Source organism: Girardinichthys multiradiatus, chromosome 3, assembly GCF_021462225.1.
Source record: "Girardinichthys multiradiatus isolate DD_20200921_A chromosome 3, DD_fGirMul_XY1, whole genome shotgun sequence".
NCBI classification, from domain to species: Eukaryota; Metazoa; Chordata; class Actinopteri; order Cyprinodontiformes; family Goodeidae; genus Girardinichthys; species Girardinichthys multiradiatus.
In genome coordinates, this window is record NC_061796.1 from 11,151,973 (window position 1) to 11,167,292 (window position 15,320).

Genomic DNA, 15,320 nt, shown 5'->3' on the forward strand with positions numbered 1-15,320 from the left:
TGAAACCTAATCCTGCCTTTATACCTAAGGTTGCTACGGCTCTGCCATGCCGTGCCCTTGAATTAATGGCTTTCTACCCACCACCATTCTCCTCTCAGGAGCATGAACGACTGCATACGCTCTGCCCAGTACGAGCTCTGCGGTTATATGTGAAAAAACAGCAGATTTTCGTAAATCAGAGCAGCTGTTTGTGTCATGGGCTTCACCACATAAAGGAAAGCCTCTCACAAAGCAACGTCTTTCGCATTGGGTAGTGGGGGCTATTATTATGGCTTATGAGAGCAGAGGCCTTGCACCCCCTGCAGGTCTGCGGGCTCATTCCACTCGTGGTGTGGCATCATCCTGGGCACTGTTCCAGGGTATACCTGTGGAGGAAATATGTGAGGCTGCCAACTGGGTGACCCCTCACACCTTCACTAGGTTCTATAAACTGGATGTCACCAGGCCCACACTGGCTCACACGGTTCTGGGTGTGGGTTCCACATTGCCATGAATGCAAGATGCAATCTGTTGGTCTTCGAGTGAGCTTATCTGGCAATACAGGAGCAGAAATATCCCATAGTGAGATACCGAAACGAATGTTGAAAGAGAACTTTAGGTTAAGGATTTAACCCCGGTTCTCTGAAACATGAGTGAGGTATCTCACCAGATCACCCTCCTTGCAGGGAGCGAGGAAGAGGTGTGCTTATTAAACTGAAGATCACCTACGTGACGTCGACTTTTATACTGGGAGGAAGTCCTCCCATGGGAGCGGACGTCACTTCCGCCTGCCAGTCAAGACTGGCGTAATGTAATAGAGCTTCTGGGGGACAGGCGCTGGAGGCGTGTCCCATAGTGAGATGCCTCACTCATGTTTCAGAGAACCGGGGTTAAATCCTTAACCTAAAGATGTCTCCATAGCCATAGTCTAGGACTAAGAGTATATGGAGATATGCTATAAAATGGCAAAGATCATTCATGTGTGTTGCTTTGTTACTTATTGGTTAGCACATTGCCTTACTTATCCATCAACTACATAATTATTCGCACTGGCAGTCAGTCAGTGAGCCCACTCAAAAATGTCAGGACCTCCTCTTTATCAAGCTAAGATCCAGAGATGTGATAAGTTAAATTTGACAGAGAATGATTAGGATAGAGACTTTGAGGAAAGGATGGAAAGCTGATGAAAGATGCACAGACCAGGACAGACAAGAAGAATAAGGCAGGCAAGCGAGAAGGGATTAAAAAAATAAAGGAAAAAAATTTTGATATATAAAATTATAGAATTTGCAATTAAGTTATAGCTAAGGGAAAATGTGATGTGAAAGGGTGATAAAGAGTGTAATTGTACCTTGGAAGGGGTTTTTGGAAAGGCAGCCCCAGGATATACACCTGTGATAGAAGCCTCAACAAAGACACTCATACACATCCATACGCAGATGGAGATACACTCATGTACTAGTTGCTACAGGACAATAAAGTCCAGTGTGGTTTGTAAAATTTCTCGCTTTTGATTTTTGCTTACTCTGCACATCAGAAGAATCCTAAAGATTTTCTTATCCGGGACTATGCCAAACACGTGATCAGAAGTAATGTATAAGGAATGCAAAACCTGGCCAAATACCATGTGTTTTCACTCATTTTTACAGACCTACCAATGGTGGAAAGTTCTGTGATGGCTCCTCTAGATCATACAAACTTTGTAACACTGTGGATTGTCCCCCCAACACTGCTGATTACAGAGCAAAACAGTGTGCTGAGTTTAACAGTAAACAGTTCAGAGGATGGTACTACACCTGGAGACCGTACACTAGAGTAGATGGTGAGAAACCTCTCCCCATTCTTCTTTCATAACTTAAGAAAACATAAAATTTAAAAATTAACCCGTAAAACAATGTGAATCTTTGTGGCCCTGTGGGTATTCTCTTTTCTTCTAGATCAAGACGTATGTAAGCTTTACTGCCTTGCTGAGGGTTATGATTTCTTCTTTGCCCTGGCCAGTAAAGTTAGGGACGGGACACTTTGTTCGAAGGATAGTTCCAATGTCTGTATTGATGGACTGTGTGAGGTAATGCATTTTTAATGTTAAAGCAGAAGTTACATTTTAACTTCTTACTGTTGATTTGCTGTTTCTTTTTTTTTTAAAGAGTTAGCTCAACAATGAGGCCTTTTAGACTGAGCTGCACGTTTTCTGAAAGGATTAGGTAGTGGGCGGTGTCCCTGTCTTACAGCTACTTTCATGCTCATGAACATAAAATGTTGACCTGTCACCAGCTCCAGAATACAATTTGTCACTTAAAACAGTTTTCATCTGTTGTGTGATATAATGCACTTAATGTCCCTTGCCTTAAAAAAAGTATGTATGTCTTTTTTCCACAGAGAGTGGGGTGTGACCGCGTTTTGGGCTCAGCAGCTGTGCTTGATGCTTGTGGTGTATGTAAAGGAGACAACTCCACCTGCAAGATTTATAAAGGACAGTACACAAAGCAGCATTATACTAACCGTAGGTCATCCTGACAAACTGTTCCAAAGACTACATTTGATGGTTTTATAAAAAACATTATCCAATATTTGTACACTCAACAAGTTTAAAATGTTTATTTGAGGAGCAAAGGTTGTTTGGGTCATTCATGTTTACTCATACTGTATGTTGGTGCAACAGCTCTCATTTCTTTAAGTAAAATTTATTTAACGCACTTTATCAGAAGCTTTCTAAAAAATGTCAGAATCTGCTGTGCCATACTATACTATACTATACTATACATGATTAATACAATCCAATATTTATTTAATGTTGAAAACCAGCTGGAATATACTTCCTATTTCAAGGATTACGAAATCTAAAGTCAAGGTTGGATGTGACAAATTCAGCACCGATGTTCAACAAAGAAATGCTAACAGAAAATACTTAGCTGGGTGATGCTAGTATAGAACACAGGGACCATATCATCTTTTGTCAGAGGATGTTTTATTATGGTAGCCCACTATTCATCACTGCCGGAGCAGTGTACTCAGCAGCACCAAACTTACTAGCCAGTAACCTGGCTCACTAACACATTGTGAACAAGGTTGCCTGATGACTCATCGTTGACTGAAAATCAATGGATTTTTACACTGCTAGTTTTTTCAACTCTTTAGCAGCTAATTTTGCCGCAGGACTAACCAGTTACTTGTTTGCCAACAAATCCAAGTAGTTAAGTTTCAGGAAGCTGTACAACATTTCATAGATTTTACACAAACAAAGCAATGCTGTATTATACTGAAGGAAACAGAAAATATATGAGTTGTTTTGAAGTTATGCATTTGTTTCCTGATTTTTTCTGTTTTTATTTGTATGCATTACTCTTTTGGAGTTAGGATCTATTTTTGATTGGATTGTATCAGTTTAGGTATTTTTTTTAAAGTTTGCATTCTGTTTTAGAGTACTATGGGGTCGTAACCATCCCAGCAGGAGCTCAGAGTATCTGTGTCATGGAACTGAATACTTCCAATTCCTACCTGGCTGTCAGGGACACCCTGAGACACTACTACCTTAATGGCCGCTGGACAGTGGACTGGCCAGGGCGTCACCACATTGCTGGAACAATTTTTGAGTATAAGAGACCATATAACAGACCAGAGAGTCTCATATCAGCTGGACCTACAAACGAGACGCTGGTAATAGAGGTAAACAGATAAGTGAACGAGGACATTTTGTTTTATTATAGACATTGTTTGATTGCCAACACGTTATTCCTTTTTTAGATATTGTTGCAGGGCTGGAATCCTGGCATACATTGGGAATATTCTCTGAAGAAAACTGATGAAAAACTGATGAAGAATCATATTGAACACAGTTATTCATGGGCTATCATACGCTCACATTGCTCAGCAACTTGTGCTGGAGGTATGTCTTATTTTTTGTATGCCTTGTTAGTTATAGTTATATTTCAAAGGCAGTTTACTTCTAATCTTGATATTTGCTGGATCAAAAAATCCAGAGGACAGTTTGCGTAGACCAGCATTTAAACTGTCTGGCCTCACTGACCTGTAACAAGGTCTCTAGCTTCAGGTTAAATGTAGAGGAGAGTGCCCCCATCATTATTGATGAGACATTAGAGGCTGGAACCATCTCTATTGTAGACCCTATATTAGACACAAAAAAGCAAGCATGCACACGCATGTATCTCTGCAGTCACTTCGCTTTGACCCATCAAGGCCTGATATTGTACACAAATAGTAATGTACAGACACACACACACACGAATCCAATCGATGTAGTTGCTCAGGTAGGTAATATGTGGCCAAAGGTTAAGAACATTGGTGAGAGTGTATATTTGGTCATGCACGTTTGCTCAAATACACTTGTCAATGTGAGTGCCCTGTACACATGAATATATATGTACACGTGCACTTACTTAATAAGTGTGAACAATGCCCCCAGTGTAGCTTTCCAAATGGCTGACCCTGAAGGTTAGAGTTCCCATTCTTGTCTGTTGCAGTCAACCCCTAACCATCTCCACCTCTTTGTGTCCTGATTGGAGGCTGTGATGGGTTGGGTGGATGGGGGCCGCTTTATTAAAGGGTGTGACTGACTAACTGACCTGTTTGAGTAAAGATGTGCGGAGTGACCTTGCCTTGGGGTGAATAACATCTCAACACTTGAGTACCTGGTCACTTAACACCACCTTACTTTTACTAAAGAATTTACTAAGGCAAAAGGAACAGCATTAGAAAATATTGTGAATTTTAACTACGTATTTATGTAGAAAGTTGCGGTGACACTAAAAAAACTGTATTAACAGTTTTGACAGATTTGACAAAATAATTTTGTTTCATGACATATGTGCAAAGCAGGATGTGTTAAAAGATCGCATGTTCTTTTTACCCTTCCTAATGTCATTAGCTCTTCAGATTGAAAAAATTGCTTTCACGTTTTTAAATTGTGACAGTTCCACACACATACATTTGTGCGACTTATACTAGAACATTTCATAACATACATTACCGGGCAAGCTTGAGCAATGTAGAAGAAAGTTCTACATTATCTTGCAGATTTCTTTCAATTATTTTAATGCATTTATGGTAGATGTAAAAATGGTAATTTCTTTGTTAAAGAAGTTTGTATTTAATGGTTTATGCCTCTAAACAGGACATATGAACACCAAGCCAGCATGCTACAAAGACATGAGAGTGCAGGTGAATGTGTCATACTGCAATCCCAGAACTAGACCAGCAACTGGAATGATGCCCTGCAACACCCAACCATGTCCTGCCAGGTCAGTGTTGTTGTGTTCACTTTTTGTAGAGTATACAACTCTTGTTTTGTTAATTAATACAGTTACTGTTTGAAAACTAGTGATTACACTAAGGTTGTTTTGTAAAATATTTTTGTGCCCAGTAATTATTTAAGATCAGTATTTTCTGATACCAAGTCCGAATACAATTTTTACATTAAAGTTAATGTCAATGCCATGTGAATGCTTGAAAACTGTTGTAGTAAAATAGCACTGCATTCCATCACAGTTACATGGAATCCAAGTATTGTGATTGAGTTCCATCTAACTTACTCACCAAAGGCAAGTTCAGTTTATTTATATAGTTCCAATATATAACAAATATCCTCTCAAGGCATTTCACAAAAAACAAGTCAATTCAAACAATTATCCACAAAGACTATAAGTCAAGTACATTCTTTCCAAATTGTTCCTAGTTAACAAACAATGTAGTCAAGTTCAGTTTATTATTGAAATTGGTAAAACAGTTTTCTATCTAAGAAATCCAGCAGATGGCATCATGTCATTCACTCTGTCTGGATGAGCATGTAGCGATAGTGGGCTGTTGCTTGAATTGTGTTGTTGACTTTGCAGCCGTCGCTCATACCGAGCATGCATGGCAACTGCAAAACGGAAACCGACCCTTTAACAGGAAGAGACCTCCAGCAGAACCAGGCTCAGTGTGAGCCATCTGCCACAACCGGCTGAGGGTTTGGGAAAACAGAGCATTCAGTACACACATCAAAAACACAGAGGCGCTGATCCAGGAGTGCTTTCTATATTAAAGAAAAGTAAAAAGGACACCAAGGTTCTTTACTTTATTACCAGAGGCCAAATTAATGCCATCCAGATTAAGTGACTGACTAAATAGTGTCTATTTGAAGCCTCTGGTCCAAAGACGACCACTTCTGTCTTGTCTTAATTTAAGTCATGCATGTCTCTATTTCTTCAAGACATGCCTGTAATCTCCCTAACTGATTCAGGGTTTATTGATAAATATAGCTGAGTATCATCAACATAACAGTGGAAATTTATCCCATGCTGTGTGACAATTTTACCAATTGCAAGCATATATATAAAAAGGGAATTGGCCCAATAACAGATCACTGAACCCTGTGGTACTCCAACAAGTAAGAAGGAAGACAGTGTGCGCAACTCCAAAGTAGAAAAAAAGGGGGAAAATTAATTGGTGCCTGGTTCTGAGGGAGCTCAAAAAAATCCAGATAATCAGCACTCCAAGAAATTCTTCAAATTTGGGCAGAAATAAAAGGACGTATTTCGACTACAATTTAATAAGCCGACAACAGTATGTAGCCAAAATGTGCCTTGCATTTCTACACACATTAAATAAGAATTTCTTGGAGTGCTGATTATCGGGATTTTATTATTTTTTTTACTCCAACAAGTAACCCTGGACCGTGAGAAAGATTTATGATTTACATCAACAAAATATAAATGATAAATCTTCCTCACACTACAAGATTAGTTGTTGGAGTTTAAAAAAATCAACAACAGAAAATCTGGATACACTTGGGCCTGCCAAGTCTGTCCAGTTTCCTCCTCTTCCAGCAGATCCAACTCACCACAAGGTGGTGATTGGTGGACACCTCAGCCCCTCTCTTCACCAAAGTGTCCAAAACATGCAGCCGAAGGTTTGAGGTCACGACTACAAAGTCAGTCATCGACCTCCAGCCTAGGGTGTCCAGGTGTCAAGTGCACTGATGAACACCCTTATGCCTGAACACAGTCCAATAATGAGACACCACTCAGGTTCAGTACAGAGTCTGGGGTCCTTTATTAGGGGCCAGCCAGTCTCTGTACAAGCGGAGCAGGAGTTTGGTCCGCATCCGACTGCAAGGGCCGGAGGGAGGTCTGGTTTGGAGACCAGTGGATTTCGTCTTTTCTTTTGCAGATGACATGATCCTGCTGACCCCTCTACCCAAGACCTACTGCATGCACTGGGGTGGTTTGCAGCCAAGTGTAAAGCAGCTGGGATGAGGATCAGCTCCACCAAGTCTGCAACCATGGTTCTCGACCGGAAAAGGGTGGCTTGCCCTCTTCAGGTTGGAGGGAAGATCCTGCCTCAAGTGGAGGGGTTCAAGTCTTGTTCACGAGTGAGGGGAGAATAGAGCGGGAGATTGACAGACATATTGGTGTGGCTGACGCAGTAATGGGGACGCTGTGCCGGTCAGTTGTGGTGAAGAGAGAGCTGAGCCAAAAAGCGAAGCTCTTGATTTACCGGTCTGTCTACGTTCCTACCGCCACCTATGGGCATGAACTTTGGGTCATGACCAAAAGAACGAGATCCCAGATCCAAGCAGCTAAAATGAGCTTCCTACACAGGGTGGTTCCCTTAGAGATAGTGTGAGGAGCTCGGCCATTCAGGAGGAGCTCGGAGTCGAGCCGCTGCTCCTCCAAATCAAGAGGAGTCAGCTGAGGTGGCATCTGTATCGGATACCTCCTGGATGAATTCTGCGGGAGGTGTTCCAGGCAGATCCCACCGGGAGAAGGCCCAGGGGACGGCCCAGGACAGGCTCGAGTGACTATGTCTCTTGGCTGGCCTGGGAACACCTTGGGCTCCACCCGGAGGAGCTTGAGGAGGTGTCTGGAGAGAGAGAAGTCTGGGCGTCTCTGCTGAGTCTGCTGCCCCTGCAACCCAGTCCCAGATGTAGCAGAAGATGACAGGTACAAGTACGAGTATGAACAAACTATAATCTTTCTGACAAATAAGATTTAAACTAGCCTAGTTTTGTTCACTTAATCCCTAGAGCAGGTTTGTGCCTTTTTAACAGAATACTGTGATCGACAGTATTGAAAGCAGCACTTGGCACTTGAAATATATTATTCAGCTAAATATTGGATCCAAGCAATTCTTTGTGATTGCGATGTTGCACCCATTGATATTGACCTAACAAGTTATCCATCCTCCATGGTTGTCCAATGCTCCTATTAGCTTCTTTGGTATTTCAACCACTATTGGATCACTATTGGATCAAAAGTCATTGTTAAAAGGATCATTTCTTAATTTATTTTAATGAAAAATGTATACATGAGCCCTAAACACATTTGTTTTTGAAGTAAATACCTACAAAACTATTGTCATTTCTGATCTTAACATTATGTATGCCAACAATATGTTTGTCCACCTCTAAGGTTAATCTAATCTATGTAAGATATATAAGAAGTAAACAGAGAATAGCAGTGAATAGGATAAGGTCTTCAGACACAGTTAGACCAAATCTCATTGTCCAAAGCAGAACCTTTGCACCTGCAGAGCAAAAGGCCAGTGGTGAAGTGGACAAATAGCCAGTGAACTTCATGGCTGAAAGCTAAACTAACAGAAGGCTGGAAACCTGAGCTAAAGGGCACCGGGCAAGTTCAGAAAGGGCAGATAGATGGTCTAGGGGTCATCAACAGGTGAAGAAAAAGAGATGCTAGCAGACTCCAGAGCTGGGTAAAAGGTATAAAGTGAACAACAATAATATGACCACTGGTCAGTGCTGACAAATAACACTCCATGTTGGTATTAACATGTAGTTACTTGGAAAATGTTGTATATGCAAATGATAGGTACCAGCCTCCCTGCGACCCACACAGATAATAAGGGGGTATAGACCATGGATGGATGGATGGATGGATGGATGGATGGATGGATGGATGGATATGCTTAAACACCTTGCAGTTTATTTACACACGTGGACAAAATTGTTGGTACCCCTCGGTTAATGAAAGAAAAACCCACAATGGTCACAGAAATAACTTGAATCTGACAAAGTTAATAATGAATAAATGTTCTATGAAAATGAACAAATGAAAGTCAGACATTGCTTTTCAACCATACTTCAACAGAATTAAATTAAAGAATTTTATTTTAAAAAATAAACCCAGGAAATAGGCCTGGGCAAAAATGATGGTACCCCTGAAAATGATGTGACCAAAGGGACATGTTAAATCAAGGTGTGTTAATTAGCATCACAGGTGTCTACTTTCTTGTAATCAGTCAGTGGGCCTATATATAGGACTACAGGTAGTCACTGTGCTTGTGATGGCTTCAGCCCCACTTTGGTAAAGTCAATTCACACACTCACCTCATGAGTTTGTTTTGTTTTGAGATTAAACATGTGTTTTAGTTAGGTAATTAATTAATTTCCTTACTTAAACTAACAATAATAATATGGAACACACAGATAGTAGCACGAAGTGGCTTGTTGTTATTGATTATGTTTTTCTTTTTTGAGTTACCTGGTTTGGGGAGTCGGCTGCTTCCTGTCTTGGAAAGAGGCATGGCCAAGAGCTGAGGACTTAGAAAGCATAATACCAGCTCAGCAGGACCAACTATTTGCCTGTCAGCTAGGGGGGTGTTTAGGTTCATTTACATCATTTGGTTCTTAGGTAGTAGTGATGTTTATTTCTGTTTCCCCCCCTATTGTGTATGAATGTTCTGGCTAATTCACTATATAGGTTAACCTTCTGTGTCTTTGTGTTAGGTCAGTTTGGAGTTACGTTGTGTATATTTTGTTTCCTTAGCTAATAGTTTGTGAGTTCCCATTTTGAGAAGAGTTATATTTAGTTGACCTCTTTTACATAAGCTATATTTTGGAACTTTGCTATTTTTGAAGATTGTTGGGTAAAATAAAGACCCACTTGAAATATACTTTCCTGTGTCCGCTATGCCTTTAGTGCTCGGTCCCTCGCAGTGCTATTTGGTGACATGCTGTGTACCACACTCAATATAATATAATATATATAATATATAATATCAAATCAGAAAATAGCCGGACTGGAATTTGCCAAACTACATGTTGACAAGCCACAAAGCTTCTGGGAGATTGTCCTATAGACAGATGAGACAAAAATTTAATTTTTTGCCAAGGTACATCAGCTCTTTGTTCGCAGACGGAAAAATGAAGCATATGAAGAAAAGAACACTGTCCCTGCTGTGAAACATGGAAGTTATGTTCTGGGGCTGCTTTGCAGCATCTGGCACAGGGTGTCTTGAATCTGTGCAGGATATGATGAAATCTCAAGACTATCAAGGGATTCTAGAGAGAAATGTGCTGCCCAGTGTCAGAAAGCTTGGTCTTAGTCGCAGGTCATGGGTCTTGCAACAGGATAATGACCCAAAACACACAGCTAAAAACACCCAATAATGGCTAAGAGGAAAACATTGGACTATTCTGAAGTGGCATTCTATGAACCCTGACCTAAATCCTATGGAGCATCTTTGGAAGGAGCTGAAACATGCCGTCTGGAAAAGGCACCCTTCAAACCTGAGACAATTGGAGCAGTTTGCTCATGAGGAGTGGGCCAAAATACCAGCTGAGAGGTGCAGAAGTCTCATAGACAGTTATAGGAATCGTTTGATTGCAGTGATTGCATCAAAAGATTGAGCAACAAAATCTTAAGTTAATGGTACCATAATTTCTTTCCAGGCCTGTTTCATGAGTTTATTTTTTAAGTAATTCTGTAGAAGCCTGTTTGAAAATCAATGTCTGACTTTCATTTGTTCATTTTCATATAATTTTTATTCATTTGTCAGATTCAAGTTATTTCTGTGACCATTGTGGGTTTTTCTTTCATTAACTGAGGGGTACCAACATTTTGTCCACGTGTGTACCTATTAGCCCTGTTATAAGTAAATCAGGAAGGGATCAAGGAACACACCAATAAGTCTAAAGTGTTCATTCAACGTCTAAACTTATCAGATTCCAATCTGATGGAATCTGATTGCAGTGCTAGAAAGAGAGCACAAATTTACAACCAAAATAATGTATTGCCAAAGTCAGAGTACCAAAACCACAAGACATTTCATCTAGTTTATTTCAAAGTCTTGAATGGTTAGAAATGTTTTGGTGGCAAAAGGTGGAACTACTTAAGATTAGTAATAGACATTAGTCATTTCAATATTGTGGCTGATTGGTAAACATCCAAATTCACTCTCTGCTATTCATTGGTGGTTGAAGGGATGACAAATCTGATCCCAGGAGTAGGGACAAAAGTTCACTGACTCTTAAACTGTCTTTGGTGCATATATAACTTCTACAAACTCGTACCTCTGGTCTTGAAGTGAAAGTCAGGGGATTAGTTGGGTTTGTCATCTACATTTCCATTAGGTGACACAAAATTTAATATTTTTCTGCAGAACAGTTTCCGACTGTACTGTGTGGTTTCAGGACACAATGGACTTTTCTGTTTAACAGACTTATAAAAGTCAAGAGTCAATCTCAGGGAAGGAATTAAAGAGGCAGAATCTAATTGAAGGAACACATGGAATACACTAATAAAGAGTAAAATAATATGTGCAAACTTTGACACTAATGGACAAATTACATCATTGATAACAATCTGTGTTAGGGGAGAAGGATTGCTATTATAAATGCTCAAGAAAAAAAAAAACATTTCAAGATAATAACAGGACATAACATATAAAAAAACCTCCAAAACATTACAGCATTATGTGATTAAGATAGCCCACATCATTAAGCCCATTCAGCTTTATGTTGTGAGTTACTTGATCTTTATACAGGTCCTTCTCAAAATATTAGCTATTGTGATAAAGTTCATTATTTTCCATAATGTCATGATGAAAATTTAACATTCATATATTTTAGATTCATTGCACATTAACTGAAATATTTCAGGTCTTTTATTGTCTTAATACGGATGATTTTGGCATACAGCTCATGAAAACCCAAAATTCCTATCTCACAAAATTAGCATATTTCATCCGACCAATAAAAGAAAAGTGTTTTTAATACAAAAAACGTCAACCTTCAAATAATCATGTACAGTTATGCACTTAATACTTGGTCGGGAATCCTTTTGCAGAAATGACTGCTTCAATGCGGCGTGGCATGGAGGCAATCAGCCTGTGGCACTGCTGAGGTCTTATGGACGCCCAGGATGCTTGGATAGCGGCCTTTAGCTCATCCAGAGTGTTGGGTCTTGAGTCTCTCAACGTTCTCTTCACAATGTCCCACAGATTCTCTATGGGGTTCAGGTCAGGAGAGTTGGCAGGCCAATTGAGCACAGTGATACCATGGTCAGTAAACCATTTACTAGTGGTTTTGGCACTGTGAGCAGGTGCCAGGTCGTGCAGAAAAATGAAATCTTCCTCTCCATAAAGCTTTTCAGCAGATGGAAGCATGAAGTGCTCCAAAATCTCCTGATAGCTAGCTGCATCGACCCTGCCCTTGATAAAACACAGTGGACCAACACCAGCAGCTGACACGGCACCCCAGACCATCACTGACTGTGGGTACTTGACACTGGACTTCTGGCATTTTGGCATTTCCTTCTCCCCAGTCTTCCTCCAGACTCTGGTACCTTGATTTCCGAATGACATGCAGAATTTGCTTTCATCCGAAAAAAGTACTTTGGACCACTGAGCAACAGTCCAGTGCTGCTTCTCTGTAGCCCAGGTCAGGCGCTTCTGCCGCTGTTTCTGGTACAAAAGTGGCTTGACCTGGGGAATGCGGCACCTGTAGCCCATTTCCTGCACACGCCTGTGCACGGTGGCTCTGGATGTTTCTAGTCCAGACTCAGTCCACTGCTTCCGCAGGTCCCCCAAGGTCTGGAATTGGCCCTTCTCCACAATCTTCCTAAGGGTCCGGTCACCTCTTCTCGTTGTGCAGCGTTTTCTGCCACACTTTTTCCTTCCCACAGACTTCCCACTGAGGTGCCTTGATACAGCACTCTGTGAACAGCCTATTCGTTCAGAAATTTCTTTCTGTGTCTTACCCTCTTGCTTGAGGGTGTCAATAGTGGCCTTCTGGACAGCAGTCAGGTCGGCAGTCTTACCCATGATTGGGGTTTTGTGTGATGAACCAGGCTGGGAGTTTTAAAGGCCTCAGGAATCTTTTGCAGGTGTTTAGAGTTAACTCGTTGATTCAGATGATTAGGTTCATAGCTCGTTTAGAGACCCTTTTAATGATATGCTAATTTTGTGAGATAGGAATTTTGGGTTTTCATGAGCTGTATGCCAAAATCATCCGTATTAAGACAATAAAAGACCTGAAATATTTCAGTGAGTGTGCAATGAATCTAAAATATATGAATGTTAAATTTTCATCATGACATTATGGAAAATAATAAACTTTATCACAATATGCTAATATTTTGAGAAGGACCTGTATATAACCACTGAAGTTTTAACTACCTCTCATCTATCAAAACATAAGCATCCATAAAACATTACAGGATTTGTGCTGATATTTTTTTAATCTTTCTGATATACTGTATAATACTGTTTCCTCTTGGACATGAGGTGAGAGAGCCTGTTGCCCCTCTAGATTTTTTAATTGACCATTAAATTGAGTTATTCCATTTATAGTCTGGCAGCCATATTGTTTTAGCGGTTTTTTGTATATACATGACTTCCAAATTAGGGAGGCAGATAATTAGCTTGATGGCAGTGAAAAAGCTGTTTGAAGAACTGACATATGGCTTTTATCAATCCGTTTTACTTTTTGAGTATTATTTACATTAGATACATTATATTTACATTAGTTATTTAATTAATCATCTAATTCCTATAACAGTAGTAGTAATAACAGTTGTATTGATTTTTGGTTTCCACGTTTCCCCTTAATTGAATGCATCCCGTTTATTTTTTATTTGTATTTTGCTACCTTTCCTGTTGCAGTTTTAGTTATGTATTGATGCTTTTAATTCATGACTTTAGTTACCCTATTTACTTGATTGCTACAGCAATCAAATTATTCTTCAGGAGTAATAAAGTGATCACTATCTTTTCCCTGTCAGTACTCTTCTTTCTAAACCTCCCACCCTATTTTACCACATGGAGTCTTCTTACCCCTTTATATTTTCAACAGTCTTTCTTCCCCATTCCCTTTGTCTGCTATGTATTATTAGCCTGCAACACCTTCACATCTGCACTTTCTTTACACGTTGTGTCCAAAGAGATGTTTTTTGGCCAAATTGACTATTCCAGTCTTCCCACACCATCTCATGATCATAAAGCAAATCAAAAGTGTCAGGCCGATATGACTATATTCTCCATCCCTTTCCAGCCTGTTATAGCACATGTTCTGTGAAAATGAAATGTTCTGCTTCGGATTGAGATGTAACTTACATTTATATAAAGTAAAAAGTTGTGCAAGAAATGAAACTTTCATCAGGTTTTCTTATCATATTAACTTGACATCTTCTGCCAGTGATGCTCAGTTTCTGCAGTATTTAACAAAATGATCAAGGACTTCTAAGGACTACTAAGTCTCAGTTAACATTTGTTTGTAGGGTCTTTAAGATACACACGTTCTCTGACCTTTCTCTTTTAGAAATGTGCTCACAGCCAGTTTATCTGATGGGACATGTTGATTCACTTCTAAACTTTGGTGATCAGACATGTTGAGGTTTCTGTTGAAATTGCTGTGGGAAACAGGTGTTCCCTGATGTTGTAAACTGTCACTGGTATGTGTCTGTTTAAGTTTATTTGCTGAATAACAATGCTTGACAGAGTAAGAGCAGGGTGCAATAATTACTCAGGTCTCAGGGTGCGGTTGTGTTGGATCTTGGGAAAATAAATTTGGTCACTGGACATACACTCCTGATACTCAGGGACAAGACAGATGATCAGTCAATGGGTTCTGAAGTTTATGGACATCATAGGGAGTGGTTCTACCAATGACAAACAGGACACGAGTGAACTCATGCACACACAAGAAGAATGTTCCTCCCTTGTCTATGTTGTTCTGGACAGTGACATGTAGGGTAACTTAAAGGGCAGAAAACATGAATGAAAGAGACTCTAAGGATAACAGTGGTCCTAAGAAGTGAGTGAATTTGAGATATTCTTTGATAATGATCATATATTTTTTGTTCTTAAAGTCATACAAAGTTCCCATACAGAGCACTAAACATATTTGAGGTTGCACAATTATGATATAAACATTCATATCAGGTTATTGGCACCATCCCAGGCAAATCTGTGGAGGAACCAACTGTGATATAGAATGTCATTTGTAAAGCAGCTGTTCCTGAGTATTGCATCCCCAAGATATGACGCAGATCAAATCTCTTGCACCTTTGGAGCTCTTGTAAGAGCTTAACCAGTGCAACATGTGG

At 40.0% G+C, this 15,320-nt stretch overlaps 1 protein-coding gene across 1 annotated transcript in view; it reads left to right on the forward strand.

Moving 5' to 3' along the window:
• LOC124864409 (A disintegrin and metalloproteinase with thrombospondin motifs 16) overlaps positions 1-15,320 on the forward strand; it is a 90,104-nt gene that overhangs the window by 58,993 nt on the left and 15,791 nt on the right. Inside the window, exons 13-18 of the mRNA XM_047359195.1 lie at positions 1,629-1,801; positions 1,917-2,047; positions 2,359-2,482; positions 3,401-3,645; positions 3,724-3,865; positions 5,111-5,237. Of these exons, the coding sequence (XP_047215151.1) occupies positions 1,629-1,801; positions 1,917-2,047; positions 2,359-2,482; positions 3,401-3,645; positions 3,724-3,865; positions 5,111-5,237 (942 nt within the window). The remainder of the gene's footprint in view (positions 1-1,628; positions 1,802-1,916; positions 2,048-2,358; positions 2,483-3,400; positions 3,646-3,723; positions 3,866-5,110; positions 5,238-15,320) is intronic.